At 37.8% G+C, this 22,001-nt stretch overlaps 1 protein-coding gene across 3 annotated transcripts in view; it reads left to right on the top strand.

Annotated features, from left to right (window-relative positions):
- Positions 1-22,001, top strand: part of FSIP1 (fibrous sheath interacting protein 1) — a 255,854-nt gene that overhangs the window by 25,615 nt on the left and 208,238 nt on the right. For all 3 annotated transcript variants that reach the window (XM_078151333.1, XM_078151332.1, XM_078151334.1), the window contains one exon: positions 2,009-2,102. In XM_078151333.1, coding sequence (XP_078007459.1) covers positions 2,009-2,102 — 94 coding nt within the window. The remainder of the gene's footprint in view (positions 1-2,008; positions 2,103-22,001) is intronic.

Raw genomic sequence — 22,001 nt, 5'->3', positions numbered from 1 at the left:
TGTAAGATGTCCTATGGAAGAGGAATGGAATGGTAAGACCCTTTCTATGCTCTTCTTTTTGTTATGACACTGATACTGCTTGCATAAAACCCCATGATACTTCAGGGCCTCTTCAGTTAGATCCACTGAAATTTAACAGAGACTAATCTTACAGTCTGTATAGAAAACTCCTAAATGACTGAGGAATGCCTGTTTTTCAGAAAGCAACACACTTTCCTACAAGAAGTTCATTGAGTTAGTGCATCAGTACATATATCTAGGAATGATGCTACAGATGGACAGTGAGTTGCATCCAGAAATAAGTAGAAGGAATAAAGTAGACTTAATTGCATTTGGTTAATTGTGAGCACTTTCCAAGATCCCAAATCACTCTCTGAGATAAAACTCATATTTTTTTATACTAAAATTTTTTCCAGTTATGCCACATGGCTGAAAATCATGAAGAAATACAATCTCCGAAATCAAAATTATATGCAATCCGTAGGATAATGGAGCATAGATGGGTTGCAATCTATACCATTGGAGGGGGTAGTCACATCAATGAGATCATAAATTCATTGAAGCATATATATTATATTTATTTCTGAAAGACTATAGCTTATCATTGGCTTTCAGAGAATCCTTGTTATTTGTGATTTGAGTCTTCAGAGATGATGCTTATTGAGTGAGTTCACTTCATATTCCCAGAACATATGGCTTTGTAATGTTTGGTATTTAACGACTGGGGCTAGGGATAGGGTTTAGGGACATAGTTTGAATTGTGGGGTCAGGAGTTAGATGTCAGATTTCTAAGATACCAAGAGGAACTAGTGTTAGAGCCATAGTCAGGACAAAATAGAAGCACAGACTTCATCCTTGCTTCTGTTTTTAGATTCATAATGTGGGTGGGTGATACTCTGAATGTCATCCAGCTATGGAGGGTTCAGCCATTAGATCTTTTGCTCTAGTCTTGACCTCTCACCCAAGCTCTAAGCCCATATGTCCTGGACATTTCCACTTGGACATTCTAACCTTTATTGTTTTTCTTTTCATTTAAATCTTCAGTTATAGAATAATCTTGTCCTTTCATTCTCATTTAGACTCTAATGTCCTTAAGGAAAAGAATGTTAGCTTTCTTGTTTCTCTCACAGTACTTAGCACAGTGTTGGTCATAAAGTAGGTGTTCAATAAATACTCGTTGACTTTTTTTTTTATGTTCTCAGGACCTCATGTTCTGTAATTTCTCTGTAATACTGATGCTTGCTCCTTTCTGCTTATTGCTTCTAATCTGGACTTATGCATTCCAGGGAGAGGACTTCTTAGGTCATGGGAAGAAACAATGTGATGTTATAGTAATAGATTGAATTATTTTTGAAGAAGTTCTCCTAGATCACTTGACTGGTTTCACCAAAAATAATGTAATTAATAAAAAACTTTTGAAAGCTAATATTTTCTTTGGAGCAGGAGTCAAAGGGATCATGAAAGTAACTTGAAAGTTACATGAAAGTAACATGTAAAATTGGTCAAGGCAAATGGTATATTTTAACAGATGAACCTGGTCAGTTATTTATTTTCATTTATTCTCATTGATTCTCTGTGAATTTCAGCCAGTCTAGAATAGGCTTTGGTCAATGGTTGCCTGTAAATATGCTGTAATTTTTCAAACCATGAAGTGTTTGGAATTCCAATCAGATAGTGTACCTCTAGGTTATTCATTAGCCATAGGCAACTTCAGGCAGGATGAAGGAATTATTTACTTGATCTGCAAAGGTCATAGTTGGTAAAAAGGAATTGTAATTATACAGTGAGAGAAATATACTTGCCTCCACTGGCATGAGATTCTTATAACGGCAGAAAAATTACTAGAACAAGGAATATTTAGAACATTTTTAGTTATTTGAGTTTAAAAAAGGACTGTACTTTCTTCATTTTCTGAGCCATTCTGGAAACATTGCTATTATTTTTAAATAAAATGAGTATAGTCACCCTATTTCTTTCCTATATTCAGACTCTCTCCTTCTTTCATTAGATTATCAAAAATTTTGATGCTGTACAGAGTAATGAGGAGATAGAAAATACCAAAAAATTTGTGACTCTGGCTACCTCTTCAGAAGAGACAACTGGTGAGTAAGAGCCATGACTTTGAAAAAAAGTTTTGTAGGAGAAATGTATTTGAGTCAAGTATATACATAACTAGACTCAAAAATTAACGAGTGATGATTCAGCTCTTCTTTAGGGAAATGGTTTTCACATTAGCATAAATCGTTCAGGATCACCAAGATCCTGGTTTAGTTACAGTGAAGGTCTAAGGAGCCTGAGATATCAGTATGCAAAATTGGGAAGCAGGAGAAATGGTCCTTGTGTGACATCCCAGTGAGACAATGTGGTACATACAGTGAATAGAACTTTAGTCAGGAGGCCTAGTTTTGAGTTTCACCTTAGATATATGCTTTGCAATCATGGGCAAACTCATATCCCCAGTTTCCTCATCTATAAAATAAGAACAGTGATTCTCGTACCACCTATCTCACAGGCGTGTTGTAAGCAAAGAGCTTTGTCAACCTTAAAGAGCTGTGTGAATCTTAATGATTATTTCTCTCAGGCATTTCTCTTTTCTATTGGGAGCCTCCCTTACCCAGACATTCCCTGTATTTAAGTTAGCTAGTTACTTGGGACTCATCACTGAAGTACTCCACCAAGTTGTACACTTCATTTGTTAGCTCCCCTTCCTACCACCCTGTTCCCTTGGGACTCTACTTTCTGAGGTTAGCCAACATGATTAATCCTGTTAATGGATTAATTCCTTTAACATATTTCTATTTTAACAGGACCTTCTGGAGATACAATGCCTTAGTCTATTGACTTTTACTGCAGGAATTTTAGGCAATGGGACAGAGTTTAGTAACTTGGGGTAAGGATCCCTTTAAAGCTTTCCTCCAGTGATTTTGCAGAGGCAGGCAGCCGTCTTCTCTGTCTGTGCCGAGCAATGGCCCTGTTAGGGGACCTTTGGTTTACTCTGGTACTTTGATGATTACCTTCTCAACTCTGAAGTGAAGCTCCAACTTTGTAGAATGCCCAAGACTAATTCCCGTTGAATGTAAGCTCCTTGAGGCTAGAGAATGTCTCATCTTTATCTCTGTATTCCCAGTCTCTAGCAAGGCACCGTGATCAAAGTAGGCTCTTGATACATTTTTGTTGGGTGATGTCAGACTCTTTGAATCCCTCTGGGTCAGAGATTTCCTCGCCTGTTTTGTGTCATGGACATTTGGCAGTTAGACGAAGCCTTTGAAGCCCTTCTCAGAGTCATGTTTTTGAAATACCTGACTTAAAATACATAGGATTGCAAAGAAAACAATTTATGTTAAAGTACAATTTCTAAAATATTAAAAAACAAATTTGCTACAAAGCAACATGTGCTTCTTTATTAATATGCTAAATACAGTCAAGTTAACAATTACATTTTGTTATTTAATGATATTATGAAGGCTGTTGCTACCTATGTTTATAATAGAAGAGAATGCTAAATTTCAGTTAGAAGTTAGTGAAAATAAAGATGTAAAATTTTTCCCATCCAAGTTCACAACCTTCCTGCAGTCTATCCACAGGAGTCTGTAGACCCCGGATTAATAGTCCCTGCATGGGGAAATCCTCTTGAAGCAACTGTGGACCAGATTAACCTTGAATGAAGCTCGCTTCATAGAAAAGTGATGTTTCAAGGTCTCTTTGGGTAATGGGGTTTTGAACTTTGTCAGAAAGGCTTCCCTTAAATCAGTGAAGTATGGTTGGTACATTTTATTCTAGGATGTGTCACACTGAAATTGAATTTGCTATTGTTGTTAAGCCATTTGAAATACTAAAATATTGGTTTTTTTCTCTCAGCATGATAACCAATTGGTCTTAAATACCAAATTTTAATTTGAGAGACTTTGTTTTTTTTTTTTAGCAATCTGTGTGTTGTACTAAGTTAAAAAAAAGGCTATACAACACATTAAAAAAAATCTCCAAACCTATTGTTCTTGTTCAGGCATGTCTGACTCTTCATGACTCCTTTTGAGAGTTTCTTGCAAAGATATTGGAGTGATTTACTGTTCCTTCTCCAGCTTATTTTACAGATGAGGAAACTGAGGCAAACAGGGTTAAGTGACTTGTCCAGGGTCATACTGCAACTAAGTTTTGAACTGAGGGCCTTTTAACTTCAGGCCTCCCACCTCTATTCACTGCACCACATAGCATTTTTTACAGCTTGAACACTTAACAGGGCGATGGAGGAAGATAATGTGCCTAAAGGCTAGTGGTTGGAAAACATGATCTCTTGAGGTTTCTTCCAAGTCTGTGATGTAGATGAACCCTTTTACTCCAAGCAAGAAATCCGGACCATGACAGTAATGACATGCAGAATTTTAATAAGATACCATAATTTCTAGTTTAGAAACAGGACTTAACTGTTTACTTCTTGGATAGTTTTTTGTTTGTTTGTTTTTGGTTAGGCAATGGGGTTAAGTGACTTGCCCAGGGTCACACAGCTAGTAAGTGTTATGTGTCTGAGGTCGCATTTGAACTCAGGTCCTCCTGAATCCAGGGCTGGTGCTCTATCCACTGCACCACTTAGTTGCCCCCAACTGTTTACTTCTTTATCCAATTGGCAACCAGCTCTTGAAAGGTGGGGAAGGGAGTAGTGATAGTAATGTTTCTCTCTCCGCTCCTCCCCCACAAAAAAAGAAAAGACAAGAGAAAAAGAAAATCAATAAAATATTAAAGAATACAGAAAGATGAGCAGAAAGAAGTTTGGAAGGGGCGTAGGCAATCAAGGAAGTATTCACATTATAGTGTAAAACAATATATACTTAAAGAACCTAAGACATTTAAGGTTTAATATATAATCTTTTTTTTCTCTTCTTTGTACATATAGGAAATATTTATGTTTGTTGATCTTGTCAAGTTCTCAGTAAAGAAAGAAAACCTTTTTAAAGGTCACTAACTATTTCCTGCATACTCTCTAGGATGGTATCCTAAAGACAGACTCCTTGTGGAAGGAGTGCTATAGTGAACTAATTTTTAACAGCATTCTCAGTCACAGTATACCCAACGATGTTAATTTGTGTTCTTTTTCAAATCACAAGGGGGCAATCCATAAAATATGTATGTTTTTTGAAGACTAAGAAGAGTGGCATTTATGTTTAGCTTAAATGAGTGGTCTTCACATTTATGTGCCTTTTGAGCTACTTTTGCAATCACAGTTACCAGATGAGCCACATGACTTGTGTCTGCCTTCTAGATTACTGTGATGTTCAAAAGGTTGAAATCAGAGGTCTGAGAGAGCTGCCTGCTGCCCAGAAAAGCTCTTTTGAATTGTAGCCTCTGCATTTCTTATTTAAAGGTAAATATATTTAGGTCTAAAATACTCATCTTGCTGTAGATTGGATGAGATTTGGGACAAAATGTGAAAATTGAGTCATTGGTAAGGACTACGGGGAAAAATATTTATTTTGTTCATCTTCAGCTTTTATAGGCAAGGCCTTTCTTGAACCTCATTCCCTCTGACCCTCTACTTTCTCCAGTGGCTGTCCTGATTGCATTGTATTAACTCTGATTGGTTCACTCTGAAGGAGAATGACAATTGTTCTGCTGACTGTTTGTTTTTAATGAGAACCTTTGTGGAACATTTTATTCCTTTCTCTAGGAGGTCATTTCTTTGCTGAAATTTCCTGCTGCTGTTTGCATCACAACAATATAATTAAACCTTTACATTTTGATGCACATAAGTGTTTTTACATGAAGAAAAGTACATATGTATTTTAAACCCCCAAACATTTTACAGTACCACGAATGATCTTTCATTCTTGTTGCAGGGAAAAGTTGGAGAACTTAATCTTTTTGGTATGGGGTTTATATATAAACATTGTCCAGCAGGTGGCAGCATCAAATTAAAATTCTGAAAATCTCTAAAATTGAAGAATAATTTGGCTGTGAACAAAGTAGAGAAGATACCCTGAGAGTTTCTTACTCCTTTTCTTTTTGACATATGAAGTAGTTCTCATGGTGAATATTTTTCTTTGGCTGATGCAGTTTTCCTTGACATTCTATCCAAGAGTTTTCCACTGAATTGCTCCAACAATAATAATAGTAATGGCTGGTGTTTTTATAGTACCCTAAGATTTGCCAGGTGCTTTGTGTGATATCTCATATGGACTGTGTCTGGATAGCAGTTTCTAACTTTATTTTAGCCTACTAAAAGCAAAACAAGACCTTTTCTGTCATGTGTTTGGCGTTTGGACGTAAAAATCCTGCTTGGATTCTGTATTATGAATACAGGGTTACCCTGTGCTCCTAATGCATACCCTAGCAGGTCCAGCCAATGCAGAAAGGTTTTCTGTATATGTCTTTTTTGCTCAGGGAGCCTGGCTAAGTGTAATATTAAAAAAGAACATTGATGTGGAATGCAGTACCTAGATTTAAATCCTTATTACCTGTATAGCTTTGGGCAAGTCACTTGACCTTTGTAGGGGTCTTGAAGGTCTCTGTCAGCTCTAAATGTGTGAATCACAGAGAGGCTTATCAGGTTGGATATTAAGAAATGATAATATCTCACCTTTATAGAATGCTTTACAAAGTTCTTTCCTCACAACAACTCTGTGAGGTAGGTAGTGCCAGTATAATTATTGCTATGATGAGAAAATTGAGGCTTAGGAGAAGTTGTGATTTTCCAAAGGTCACATGGCTAGTACATGGCCAAGATCCAAGACTTGAGCCCAGGTCTTCTGACTCTAAATATAAAATATTTTCCACTGTTATGCTTAAATCTGATACTAAAGGATTAACTATGAATGGAAAATGTTATGGATCTTATGAATTGATTTTTAAAATACCTTTTGGGATTCATAAACTAAAGATAATGGCCTCTAATTTGCCATTGGGATTTTGGATTAGTATATAAATACTGCATGAACATCTCTGAAAATTGTAACACGCGGATGTTGATGAATAATTATTTGTGAGCCCTTAATAAAAGTACAGTTAGAATCGAAGCACAGCAAAGTTTCTTTCTAGATTTCTGCAGCATCTAGTTTATAGAAGTGTAGCCTCTCTTCATGGCCCAATGCTGGGCCCTTGCAAGCTGCCATAGGTTTAAGGATCAGAGTCCACAGTACATGTGCTCTTGGTGGTCTTTCTCTGACCAGAGCAACCAAAAGACGCTCCAGTTTGGAGCAAGAGGCACACTTAAAAAATAACAATTTTATTGATGTTTTGTTTTAAAATCACCTACATAAAGTATCGTCTTATTACAAAGAATAAAAAAGGGGGAAAAACCAGTTCAATAAAACTAACCAATAAATGAAAGGGTATAATGTTTTATGTAGTGTTCCACCCCTTGAATTATGCGAAGAAAGTAACTAAAATGTGTCTTTTGATCCAGAGATTACACTGCTAGGCACATATCTCAGGAGAGGTCATTGATAAAAAGAAACTCCCCATGTACATAAAAATATTTATAGTAGCACTTTGTGTAGAAGTTGAGAACTAGAAATAAATAGGCCATTAGTTAAAGAATGGCCAAACAAGTTTTGGTAATAGTAATAATAATAATAATAATAATAATAATAATAATATCTCACATTTATATAGCCCTTCCAAGTTGGCAAAGTATTTTACATAGGTTATTTCATTCAGTCCTCATAACAATCCTGTGAAGTAGGTGCTATTATTATCCCCATTTTACAATCAAGGAAGCTGAGACTAACAGAAGGTAAGTGAGTTGTCCAGGGTCACACAGTTAATCAGTGTTAGAAGCAGGATAATGATATCTTGACTCCAAGTCTAGTTCTCTACATGTGGTAACATTTATGTCTCATGAATGTAATGGAATAGTATAATGCTGTAAGAATCTATGGATATGATAAAATAATAACCAATATTTATACAGCACTTTAGATTTGCAAAGTACTTTACATATATTATGTCTTTTGATCCTTATCACAACTCTTTGAGGTAGGTGCCATCATTATCTCTATTTTACAGGCGAGGAGATGGAGGCAGAAAGTGCTTAAAGTGCCTTGCTAGTAAGCAAATGAGATAGGATTTGAACTTGGGTCTTCTGAACTCTTAGGCTCAGTGCTATCTCTATTATGCCACCTACCTGCCTTTAGAGAAGCATGAGAAGACATAAACTGGATGCAAAAACATGAATTTAATTAGATAGCCTAGCAAATTAAATGCCAACCCCCCCCCCCCTTTATATACATTGAGATACTTCTGTAGACTTCTGCATTTTTAGTGAGAAAGGGTGTATGTGTGGGAGGACACATATCATCAGAACAATTCCTGTTTCTGGGTCTGCATCATAGCTTGAACCCTTTCACCATTCTTCCTCTAACACCACTGCTCACTACTTCCCCCTGTAGAACCCCTTGCTTTGGTGGTGTGGTGATGGCTGGGGGCTATAAGCTATCATTGTATCATGCTGGGCTCTTCTTACTGCTAGTCCTTAGCAGTTATTTCGTTGCTTGCCTGCTGCTGCTATTTCCACTGGGCTGCCCTCTGCACGACTTCTGCTACTCTTTACTGTGGCTTGCTTTTTTTCTTTTCTTCTCTTTTTTTTCCCTTAATAGTATTTTATTTTTTTCTAATTACATGTAAAAATATTTTTCAACATTCATCTTTTGTAAAATTTTGAGTTCCAAATTTTTCTCCCCTTCTTCCTCCTGCCTCCTCAAGACAGCAAGCAATCTGATATAGGTTATGCATGCATAATCATGTTAAGCACATTTCCACATTAATCGTGTTGTTAAAGAAGAATCAGAACAAAAGGGAAAAACCACAAGAAAGGAAAAAACAAAAAACACAAAAAAATGAAGTTATTATGCTTTGATCAGCATTTAGACTCCACAGTTCTTTCTCTGGATGTGGATAACATTTTCCATCATAAGTCTTTTGGAATTGTCTTGGATCGTTGTATTGCTGAGAAGAACTAAGTCTATCATAGTTGATCATCCCACGCTGTTGCTGTTACTGGGTACGATGTTCTCATGGTTCTGCTCACTTCAGTCAATATGTTCATGTAAGTTTTTCCAGGTTTTTCTGAAATTTGCCTGCTCATCATTTCTTATGGAAGCATAATATTCCATTGCATTCATATACCACAACTTGTTCAGCCATTCCCCAATTGATGGACACCCCCTTAATTTTCAGTTCTTTGGCACCACAAAAAGAGCTGCTATAAATATTTTTGTATATGTGGGTTCTTTTCCCTTTTCTTCAGTCTCTTTGCAATGCAGACCTAGTAGTGGTAGTGCTAGATCAAAGGGTAAACACAATTTTCTAGCCCTTTGGGCATAGTTCCAAAGTGCTCTCCAGAATGGTTGGATCAGTTCATAATTCCATTAATAATGCATTAATGGGCCAATTTTCCCACATCTTCTCCATCATTTATCACTTTCCTGTCTTGTCATGTTAGCCAATCTGATAGGTGTGAGGTGGTACCTCAGAGTTGTTTTAATTTGCATTGCTCTAATCAGTAGTGATTTAGAGCATTTTTCATATGATTATAGATAGCTTTAATTTCTTCATCTGAAAACTGCCTGTTCATATCCTTTGACCACTTATCAATTGGAAAATGACATGTATTCATACAAGTTTGACTGAATTCTCTCTATATTTTAGAAGTGAGTCCTTTATCAGAAACACTGGCTATAAAAATTGTTTCCCAGCTTTCTGCTTTCCTTCTAATCTTGGTTGCGTTGATTTTGTGCAAAACCTTTTTATCCATTTTTGGCTTGCTTTTTTCTATTGAATTGAAGCTGCTCTATGATGTCTTCCTTGTAGGGAAGGGGCCTTATCACCTTTCTTAGCTTATAGCCCTATAGTCTACTTTAGCCCCGTTTGTAATTTGGGCAGAGCCAGACTGCCTGAGAGTGCCTTCTGCGTTTAATGTGCTCTTTGAATCCTGTGTTTCTGCCTGAGGCTCAAATTCAATAAGCTTTTTAAATTCAAGTGACAGTATTCCTTTCCGATCTTACTCGGTGGGTTGTGGTCCTTGCAAATCACTTAGGAGCTTCACTTTAAAAGACCCAGAGTCAGGGTACAAAAAAAAATGCTAGATTTAAAGTCAGAAGACCTGAATTTGAATCCTAGCTCTGCTACTTATGACTTGTATAACTGTAGACAAGTCATTTAACCTCTCTGGGTTTTCTCATCTGTGAAAAAAGGGGATTGGACTTGATGTCCCCTAAAATCCCTTCCAGTTCTAAATCTACAATTCTGTGTGTCCCTGGAAAAGGGACTGGAATGGCACTGGTGGTGACCTTTGTCCTGTTTTCCTATTAGCAATGAAATTTCTATTAGCAACGAAATTCCTATTCTCCCTACATAGGTAAAGATTCACTATTTGAAGAAGAAGTGAGCCTAATAGGTTTATATTCTGGGTCAGGCCTGGCTTAGGCCAGTATAGTAGTAGAGTAGTAGGATATAATAAGGTGCTCATGGACCATAAAATGCAATAAAAACAACTTTAGTAGTGTTAACCATGATAGAAGGGCTGCTAAGTGGCATAGTGGATACAATGTAGGGCCTAGAGTCGGGAAGACTCATCTTCCTGAATTCAAACCTGTCCTCAGACACTTACTAGCTGTATGACTCTAGGCAAGTCACTCAACCCTGTTTGCCTCAGTTTCCTCCTCTGTAAAATGAGGTAGAGAAGGAAATGGCAAACCACTCCAGCATCTTTGCCAAGAAAACCCCAAATAGGGTCACAGAGAGTTGGACATGACTGAAAAATGACTGAATAATCACTTAGTTAAAAAATAACTTAGTTAAAAAAATACCTAGTCAGCTAAAAATAGGCTGCTCCCCTCTACCTCTGAATTTACTGAGGCAACTGACCATGTGAGTTAGGGAAGATGTCTCCTCTAGGGTAGTAGGAATTCCTTTACAATCTCCTATGCCGATTTTCCATAGGCTGGGCCTTTTATGCTTCAGGGAAGGAAGCCAATCCAACGATAATCTCAAGAAGGGGCTCTCTGACCTCTTAAAGGGAAACTGGTCATAATACATAAAACAGGTGCTGCTCCTATCACAATTTGTTCATAGAAATGTTTCAACTCTGACCTTTTAACAGAGGTCTCCAGATAGTGTCTGTGTTATATTGCATATTGATTTAGAATTTTTTAATTTGGAACCAAAAGAGATCTTAAGAGATCATTTATTCCAACTTCTTCATTTTATGGAGGAGGATGCTAAGGCCCAGGGAGCATAGAGTGTGGGGCAAGTATACTGTCATTTTATGGGGAAGTATTTCTATTGGCCTTTGGTCTGAGGGGAAAGGGAAAGATCCATGAGAATGGAGCCCTAAGGTATATGGCATACCAACGAGGTGACTGTCTCAGTGTCATAAGATAGCTTGTAGTAAGTAGAGCTAGATTCATCAAATGGGCTAGGTTTTGAGACCTGGTACTTTGACTCTGACTGTCATGCACTCTCTCTAATACCACACTGCTGCTAACTAGCTTGGGATTTGTTCATACCTGTCATCACAGATTGGCAATATCTTTGAAGGTAAAGATTCTCAAATTCTATTATAATATGTTTTTCTTTAGAGTTTGAAATAAAAACACTTATTCATACCATCTTAAAGTTAAATCTTCCAAAGAACACATTCACATTTGTCATTTGGTATTACATATAATAAAACATTATTGATTCAGACCAAGTGGAGAAATTAATGGAGAACCACATTACCTGAATTAATGGAAAACCAGATTTTGAGGATTCCTAAAAAAAAAGTACAAGTTAATTACTTTCCATGTAGCAATTCAAGTAATTAAGCACTCAGAAAATGTTGCCAAGTTTTGCACTACTGGGCTTGTTTTAATGAATAACTAAGACTCATTAATAATCAGTAAAACCATTTGCATGCTGAAAATTAATGACCTAAAGTCCCTAAAAGGATTTTTCCTTTTCATTAGCTTAACATATCATTCCATACCAGTCTGATTTATTCAATTAAATTGATTGGGAAACCCTTTCTTCATAGAAAAGTTAACTTCAGTTCACTCCACAAATCAGTTCAATCTAAAATAATGCATGCTTACCCTGTACCAATAAGTTTAGTTTTATATTTTAGTTTTTATCTTTTTAGTCTCTGGCATCTTTCTTTCACTTCCTTTTTTTGCCTGCAGCAGGGTCTCTTAGGTGTTTTGGTGTTACAAACCCCTTTGACAGTCTGGTGAAACCTATGGACGTCTTCTTGGAATAATGTTTTTAAGTGCATAAAATACAATATATAGGACTACAGAGGAAACAAATCCCATTAAAATACAGTTACCAAAATGCTAAAAGTGCCCCGTTCATGGAATTCAAGTTAAGCACCCTCGGCCTACACCATCAAGCGATCAGTCGTGGACCGTCTGAAGGGATACAGCTCTTAGAGCCTGTAACAATGTCAAAGCTTCTTACGGCATCTGGAGCAGAGGCATTTGTATGTTTCAACTTTGGGAGATATTTTCATAGGTTTTCATTTTCATTTTCATTTCGTAGGAATAACTTGGGAAACAGTTTGTTCCGGCATTAGTAGTTTTTTTTTAAAGTTTATGATTATTGTATCCTTGAAGGATTGAAATTGTTATATTCCTATGTCCTTGGCAGAATACATGGCCCCCAGGGAGTGGGGAGCTGCTGAGCTGAGATAGCATTGTTGTTGTATATGCACTGTTAGGCTGAAGCTGGGACCAAATTAATGTGAATATCCATGCCCAGATTTAGGAGTGTCACAACAATACAATTGTAGACCCACAGAGACAATCCAAGGGACTCAAACTGCTCATGTTCCTGGATGTTCTGACTGGTCTCAGAGGAATAACCGCCAGTCCCAACATACATGCAGAAACAGATCATAATTACTCATGTTCCTCTGGAGCTCTAGGGTTTATATTACACTAACCATACGACCTATAAGTAATATCAAGCAAACGCCAAAGTGAGGAGACTGAAAGAGCAGAGAAATGGCCTTAACCACCGGTCACAATCTCATATGGGGTGGTAGATTAGGCACTTGGCTGGGAGACAGGAAGACCTGGGTTCAGCAAGGTATTAACCTCTCCGTTTCTCAGTTTCCTCATTTATAAATTGAAGCGGTTGGATTTGATGGTCTTTAAGGTCCCTTCTGGCTCTAAACTTAAGATTCTATGATTATTGCCAAGGGGTGATAGGGCGGACAAGAGCAGCATCCATCCATAGTTGCAAAATTTTATGGAGAAGGATGATACAATCTCATCTCCTGTTTCCATGCTTTTGTACTGATTGTCCCTTGTTCCCTTCTCACTTCTTCCTCATAGAATCCCTCTCTTCCAGATGTAGCTCAAGCACTAAGTTTTACGTGAAGCTATTTCTGATTTTCCCAACTGAGAGTGCCTTCCGTCTCAAACTGCCTTGTATTTAACTTCTTTTGTAGTTTTTAAATTTATTCTCTTCATATTTATTCTCTACATATTCATCACATATATGTGTCCTTATTGTCTCCCATTTTTAATCTCATTGTGAGAAAGAATTGCTTCATTTATTGTATTTGTATCTTCAGTGCCTGAAACAGTGCGTGGAACACAGTGGGTTCTTAATAAGTCAACTGAATTGCCCAAGACTCTAGGTAGAAAGACATCAAAAGTAGGAGATTTCAAAACTCCACCTTCCAAATCAAGTTAACAAGCATTTATTAACCACCTATTATTATGTACCAGACCATGTGCTAAGTGCTGGAACATAAGGAAAAGGGAAGGGAATAAACATTTCTATGGTGCCTACTACATGCCGGGCACTGTACTAAGGGCTTCACAAATATTTCATTTGATTGTCACAACAACCCTAGGATATAGGTGCTATTATTATCCTCATTTTATAGTTGCAGAAGCTGAGACAAACAGTATTTGTTTTCTAGCCCCATTTTACAGTTGAGGAAAGTCATACAGTTAGTAACTTACCTAAAGTCACACAGCAAGTTAAGTGTATGAGGCCAGATATGAACTCTGTTCTTCCTGACTCTAGGCCTAGAGCTCTATCCACTGCACCTCCAGCTGCTCCATAAATAGTCAGACACTTAGGTGAAAAAGAAAGAAATTACAGAACTGAACGATGTTGGAAGAAATAGATTCAATAGGTATATGTAGGGAATAGAATGGATTTATTAGGAAATTGTATCTCATGAGAATTTAGTAGATTGAGGAATTGGGAAGTTAGTATATTTGAGAGAATGTTATTTTGTATACATATGTATATATATATACATATATAAAACATTCTCTCAAATATAGTAATATTCAATATCCTAATATCCCATATATATGTATATATGTGTATATATGTGTATGTGTGTGTGTGTGTCTCTCTCTCTCTGTATATATATATATATATATATATATATATATATATATATATGTATAATTGGAGTGAGCAAGATTCCTAGTGAGTCTGCACCACTGGCTAGATTTTTAGAATCTGAGTCCTCCTTATTTTTCATCCGTTTTTTTTTACGCGATTGGGGTTAAGTGACTTGCCCAGGGCCACACAGCTACAACGTGTCAAGTGTTTGGTCTGAGGCCGGATTTGAGCTCAGGTACTCCTGACTTCAGGGCTGGTGCTCTATCCACTGTGCCACCTAGCTGCCCCTGTCCTCCTTATTTTTAAAAAATATATTTTCATTGATATCTTTTGTTTTTACATTGCCTACATTTCCCACTCTTGTCTATTGCTCTACCCAATTCTAGAGAGCCATTCTTTATGATAAAGAATTTTTAAAACGATGAGCAAAAGCAGTCAACATATAGAAAAGGTTTCTTGTCATATCCAGTGTTGTTGTTGCTGCTGTTGTTGTTTGTCCTTTGTTCTCGAAGAGGCCCATGACATCAGGGAGGTGATGCCGTGACATGGAAGTGATTTGGATTTAAGTGAGGAGGGCTGTGCAAGGTCACCAGCCTCACTTTCTCCTCCAGAGATATCAGAGTCCAGTGGCAAGATATAGATCAGGACAACTGGAGATGGCCCTGGATGCAGTGGGAGACCTTGGCCTTTTTAAGCTAAGGTCTTTAACAGATCAGTTTGACTGAGGCAATGCCCTTTCGGTGACTAAGGCTAGGTAAGAAATGAGGGCAGAGAATGGCCTTTTTTTAACCTAGTCCAAAAAAAAAAATCTGGGAAGGGAAAGACCCTTAGAGTTTCTGGCCAAAACAGAAACAACTGCTATTTACCTTTACTCTGAGCCAATCAGGGCCCAAACAATGACCAAGTGGGGCTTGGCTTGGACTTATTGTTGGCCAGTCAATGAGAGCTGGAAGGGGTGTTGCAAAAATGCAGGAAAAGATATCTTCTCATGTCTCTTCTTTGGGGCCAATCTTCATTAATGTAGTTTTATGGCATTAATTTTTATTGTTTTGATGTTGTTGAAGTTCATTTTCTTTTTCTTGCAGTTATTGTGGTTATTGTTTTCCTGGTTTGACTTCCTTTACATTGCATAACGGGGTGTTCAGGGAGGACTAGCGCCTCTGGTATGGGGATTTACTGAGTCCACTTTTCAGAGCTGTTCATCTGTGTTTGGTGTCCACCTTTCACCCAACTCCCACTTGTGACTTCAAGGAGCTGTAGCATGTGCAGCAGCCATACCCTGGTAAAACCATTTTGGGCTAAACCAGGTTGAGGGTAACCAACAGGTCTCAAAACCATCTGTGATTTAGGGGAATGTCTATCCCAGGTAGACTTCCCCTGGCAGAATGGGCAGATGAGAACAATTTATTCTAATGGCCATGAAGGCATCTAAAGTAGGCACTGCGGAGAGCTTAGAGCTTGGTTAAATATTGAAGATGCTAAGGTCATCCACTGTATCATGGCCAGTTGTCTTGTCACTGGACTTCTGGAAGAGAGAGTGAGGCTGATGACTTTGTGTCACTCTGCCTCACTTAAATCCAGTTCACTGTGGTGTCATTGGTCCTCTTCAGAAAAGGGACAAACAACAATAGGTCTTTCCATGCTTTTGTGTATTCATCGTGTCCTTTGATTCTTCCAGCACAGTAATATTCCATTGTATTCATTTATCACTATTTGTTTAGCCATTCCTTAGTCCCTCTTTTAAATTTCCCACCCTTAGCTTCCTCTTTGTTGGAAGGGAGCCTGAGTTGGGCATGGTAGGGAGAGCAGACTGTGGCAGCCTGTGACTCTTCTCTTTCTACTTCCTTGATGGGACTGTGATATCCAGGCAGCTTGGTTTTATGGTGGTGGGAAGCATCCACAGACTTCCCAGATCAGAGGATCAAATAATTTTTTAGAGTTGGAAAGGGATTTAGAAGCCATGCCATGTACACCTGAAATGCAAACCGAAATACCCAACAAATAGTACACTAGCTTTTGAGTGAGAGAGTACTGCTCTCTATCTGACCACTTCTTAGTCTCCTCTGTTGGCTTATCACTCATTTCATGTCCCTAATTGTGGGTGTTGCCCAAGACTCTGTCCTGGTCTCTGCTCTCTGTACACTCTCTGGATGACATCATTTGCTCCCATTGGTTTAATTATCTTCTCTATGCAGAAGACTCACAGATTGACCTATCCAGCATAATTTTCTCTGCTGAGAGCTAGGGTTATGTCACCAATCACCTACTGGATATTTCCATTTGGAACTTCTTACAGACATCTGAAGTTTAAAATGTTCAAAACAGTATTCATTATCTTTTTCCCCCAAATTTACTTCTCTTTCAAACTTTCCTCTTTCTTTTGAAGGTACCTCTATTCTTCCAGTGTTTCAGGGTTCTAACTTCAATGTTATCCTCAATGCTTTACTCCCCCTCAATGTATATATGTAGTTATTTGCAAAATCTTGCCATTTCCTGTCTCTGCAATATTTTTCCCATCCATCCATCACCTTCACACTATGCATAGTTATCATAATTCACACTTTTACCACCTCATGCCTGGACTATGGTGAAGGCCTCCAAATTGGTCTCCCTGGCTCAAGTATCTCCCTATGCCAGTCTGTCTTCCATGTAATTGTCAAAGTCATTTTCTTCAAGTGCATATCTGGCCCTCTACCCAGTCTCTCTACCACAGTACTCCCTATTGCCACAGTAGCTCCCTAATTCCTCTAGGACAAAATGTAGACTCTTCTGTCTTTGAAAGCTCTTTACAACCTGGACTCAACCTATCTTTCCAACCTCATCATGTGTTATTTTATGTCCTGCACTTTGTCTTCCAGGCAAACTGGTCTTCTCTCTATTCCTCAGAGACAGCTTTCTGTCTCTCATTTCTGTGCCTTTGCATTGGCAGTCCCCCTTCTTGAATATACTTCTTTTTCACCTGCACTTTGCTGAATCCTTCCTTTGCTCTGACACTCAACTCAAGTACCAACTTCTATGCAAAGCCTTTCTTGATCTTCCCATCAGCTAGGGACTTCCTTTCCTAATGACTTTGCATTTACCTGCTATTTATTTTGTATATTTGTTATTGTTCAGTCGTGTCCAATTCTTTGTGACTCTGTGGACCATACTGCCCATGGAGGTTTCTTGGCAAAGATACTGGAGTGGTTTGCCATTTCCTTCTCCACACACACACACACACACACACACACACACATCTGCATATATATATATATATATATATATATACACATATATATATATATATATATATATATGTCTCTCCATATATATGTATATGTATGTGTATATGTTGTCTTTCTGATGGAATACAAGCTTCTTGAGGGCAGGTACTGTTTGTCTTTTTATCCCCAGTGCCTAGTACAGCACTGGAATGGAGTAGTGACTTAATAAATACTTGATCAATTGACTGAAATGATTAGGAGTTTTACTTGATATAAAGTATAAATTTAAGTCATTGATTTCACCCATTGTTCCTGGTTTTGCCCTCTGGGACTATGCTAGAAAATTTAGTTTCTCTTCGACATACATTTGAAGACAACCATCATGTCCTCCCTGAGATTTCTCTTCTCCAGACTAAGCATTCCTAGTTTTAAAAAAAAGTGATTCTCATATGGCATAGAATTGAAGCCCTTCGCCAATCAGTTGTTCTCCTTTGGATGTTCTCCAGCTTATTGATATGGTGCCTAGAATTGAGCACAGTGATGTAGATGTGGCCCGACTAGAACAAAACATAATAGAATGATCATCTTTTCACTTTCGGGAGCTCTGGCCAAGATCACATGAGGTGTTGGTGGTTGCTATATGAATGTTGATTCATATTTGGTTTTATAATCAACTAATGTCCCTACATCATTTTAGAGGAACTAATAATAATCCAGCTTCTCCTATCTTGTATAATTCTAAATTTATGCTTATTAAATTTCATCTTATTTGATTCCACCCAATTTTCTAGCCAGTCAGAATGTTTTAGGTTCCTGGTTCTGTCATCCATGCTATTAGCTATCTCTTCTAGCTTTGTAGAGTCTGCAAATTTGATAAGGATGCTGTCTGTGCCTTTACCCAAGTCATTGATAAAAATGTTAAATATGCATTTATTGTATTAAAAGGACAGTGATGTAGTTAAATAAAGACTCCTGATAGCCATGTAGGAAGGAGTACCTGGGATTAGGAAGTAGAGCTGTAGTTACCTGGGAGTGATATTGCGTACTATTCCTGACCATGTAGTCTTCAGGAGAGACCAAGTAATACTTTTAATACTTGTATCAAATCAATGAATACTGATCTACAGCAAGGCTTTTATTGTGAATGAAAAGCTATTCAGAATTATGGGGAGTTCTGTTTCCAGTCCTTGGGACCATATATGGCTGGAGGGTAGATATAGGATCTGAAAGGGTCATGGGCTTAGTAAACATGGGCTGGGCGTATTGATACCAACTTACTATGATTTATTTTGGTTATTCTTATTAAAACCTGTATACAGGTGTGTGGATAGCTGAGTGGCTCAGTGGATGAAGTGCTAGGCCTGAAGTCAGGGAGTCTCATCTTCCTGAGTTCAAATCTGGCCTCAGACACTAAGCTGTGTGACCCTGGACAGGTCACTTAACCTTGTTTGCCTCAGTTTCCTCATCTATAAAATGAGCTGGAGAAGGAAATGGCAAACCACTTCTGTACCTTTGTCAAGAATACTCAAAATGGGGTCATGGAGAGTTGCTCACGACTGACATGACTGGACAGCAAATACAAGTGTGTCTTTCTAAATGACCCTAAAAGTAGTATAGCAGATATGAGATCAAAGGGAGAGAGGGTGTGTTCAGTAGAAAGATTGGGAGTCAGTGGACCTGGATTTAAGTCACAGCTCTACCCCCTAACTACCTTGGGCAAACATGGGCAAGTTACATGATCATTTTGGGACTGTTTTCCTCATTTATAAAATAAATGTTGGATAAGATAACTTTTGGGGTTCCTTTTAACTCCAAATTTATGATCCTGTAATGGGGAGGGGAGTACTACACTGAATTAATCGGTGGAAATACTAACCCCTACCTCTAGATATATGAGAAAGGGAAAAAAACCAACTGGGAGAGTGACAGCTTGCTTCACTGAGAACCAGAGAGAGGTACAGGCAGCTTGACAGCTACCCCAGAGTACCTTCCTGTGAAGAATTCAGAGAAATAGGGGAAAACTGCTATAAAATTATGCAGTTGGAGAAAGCTAGACCAAAAGAAAAGTGTTCACAGTGACTATAGCTGTGTAGTAAAAGTTAACAATAGCAGCAACAAATTCTTGTTATGTGCTGAGTAAAAATGACAAGAAGGATCATGAACATGGAGGCTGCTATGTTAAAGTCAATAATATTCATTTTTGGAGTTGGAGTTAACAACCGTGAAGCAACGAAAGTTTATAGACACAATCATTTACCTTCTTTGTTATTTGTTTCAGTTTGCATGTTTGTTTTTATTAACTTTTTTTCTTGTGTACATATTTAAATGCCTATAATTGTCAGTATTTCAATGATTTGTGATTTCATCAGTGTGGGAACTTTTTCTACTTCTGTAGATCATTCATTCACTCAACAGGCATTTATTTAATACTGAACCTATTTTGTGCCAGGGACTGTGAATATAAAGATAGTAACAGACTTTTGCCCTTAAGGAGTTTACATTTTACTGAGGCCTAACAACGTAAGGGTATGAGCAAATACAAACTAGAAGCAAAATGACTTTTTTTCTTGAGGGGGATGGCAACTAGAGGATCTGGGAAGGCCTCATATAGCCAATCAGCTAGTGTTTGTTAAGTGCATACTGTATACTAGGCACCAGGAATATAAAGATAAGCTCAAAATGGTTCCTCCTGTCAAACAGCTTACATTCAATCATGGGAAATCTGTGTATGCATATAAGGAAATACAAAATGTAAGTATAAAGTAATTTCTTAATGGAGGGAGGTATAAGCAGCTAGGAACTGGGAGGGATCAGGAAAGGCCTCATAGAGGAGGTGATATGAGGTAATCCTTGAAGAAATCTAGGGATCCTATTACATTCACATGCCATAAAATTTGTTTAGCCATCCTCCATTTGATTGGCACCTCAGTTCCAATTCTTTGTCAACACAAAAAAGAGCTGCTGTAAATGTTTTTCTACATATGGGTCTTTTTCCCCATTTTTTGGTATCATTGGGCTATAGACCTAGCAGTGGTAACACTGGGTCAAAGAGCATGCATAGTTTAGTAAATTTATGGGCATAGTTCCAAATTACTTTCTGAAATGATTATACCAATCCACAGTTCCAGTAACTGCCATAATGTGCCTTTTTTCCCACAGCCTCTCTGACGTTCTTTAAAAATTTAAAAAAAAAATTATTTTGTTAAATATCTCCCAGTTACGTGTAAAATGATTTTTAACAATCATTTTTAAAAATTTTGAGTTCTAAATTCTTTCCCTCCCTCCTACTCCTCCTTCCTCCTTGAGAAGGCAAGCACTTTAATTTCAGTTATATATGTGAGGTCATGCCAAAATATTTCCACATTAGCCATGTTGCAAAAGAAAACACAAAATAAAACAATAAAAATAAAGTTTAAAAAAAAAGTATGCTTTAATCTGCATTTAGAGTTCATTAGTACTCTCTTCAGAGATGGATAGCTTTTTTCATCATGAGTCCTTTGGAATTGTCTTGGATATGTGATATATATAAAGTTTGAGAGACATAATTTCTAGGTAATTAATCATTTTATTAATCATAGCTAGTGAATAATTAATAAAAGAATGGTCATTTGGCTGTCTCGTGTGAACCAAAGACGGATCATCATTCCCGACAGACAGCAATCAATTCTGGTTGGTTAATAATTAGTGAGAAAATGAATATTACAATGAGAGGTGGACTTATTCTAATGAGGGGCTGGGGAATATGACTTTGATTATGTCATTCTTATTAATCTCTACCCAGACTTCCCCCAGCCTGAGCAATCTAGTAAAAGGATCTACCCCAAGGGAAGCCTGAGTAGAACACGTGAGCTGTCCCACTTGGGTGGGGTCTGAACAAGACTGAGGAGAAAGTTATTACAATCTCATTATCCACAATGTCCTTTGGATGCTGGCGAATAACTTACAAGGGGCTGATTTCTGAATGAGGAAACAAAAAGGGGAAAACCTTAATCCTAATTCAGTAATTGGTTATTAATATCAGAAAGAAATAATCATTTCTCTCAGATCATTATCTCAATCAGAGTAGCTAAGGCTTCACGGTTGATCACCCTTACAATATTGCTGTTACTGTGTATAATGTTCTCCTGGTTCTGCTCTCTTCACTTTACATGAGTTCATGTAAGTCTTACCAGGTTTTTGTGAAACCATCCTGCTCAGAATTTCTTATATGTTCAGTCATTTCAACTCTTTGTGACCCAGTTTGGGGTTTCCTTGTCAAAAATACTGGGGTGATTGCTATTTCCTTTTCCAGCTCATGTATAGATGAGGAAACAGAGGCAAACAGGGTTAAGTGACTTGCCCAGGGTCACACAGCTAGTAAGTATCTGAGGCCAGATTTGAACTCAGGAAGATAAGTATTCCTGACTCTAGGACCTGTGCCACCTAGCTGCCCAAGTTAACATTCTATGAATGCATAAT

The sequence above is a fragment of the Phascolarctos cinereus genome, unplaced genomic scaffold, assembly GCF_003287225.1.
Source record: "Phascolarctos cinereus isolate Bilbo 61053 unplaced genomic scaffold, phaCin_HiC Scaffold_3;HRSCAF=262, whole genome shotgun sequence".
Taxonomy (NCBI): domain Eukaryota; kingdom Metazoa; phylum Chordata; class Mammalia; order Diprotodontia; family Phascolarctidae; genus Phascolarctos; species Phascolarctos cinereus.
The sequence above is the reverse complement of the archived record's forward strand: the minus strand, read 5'-3'. Positions and strand labels throughout refer to the sequence as shown.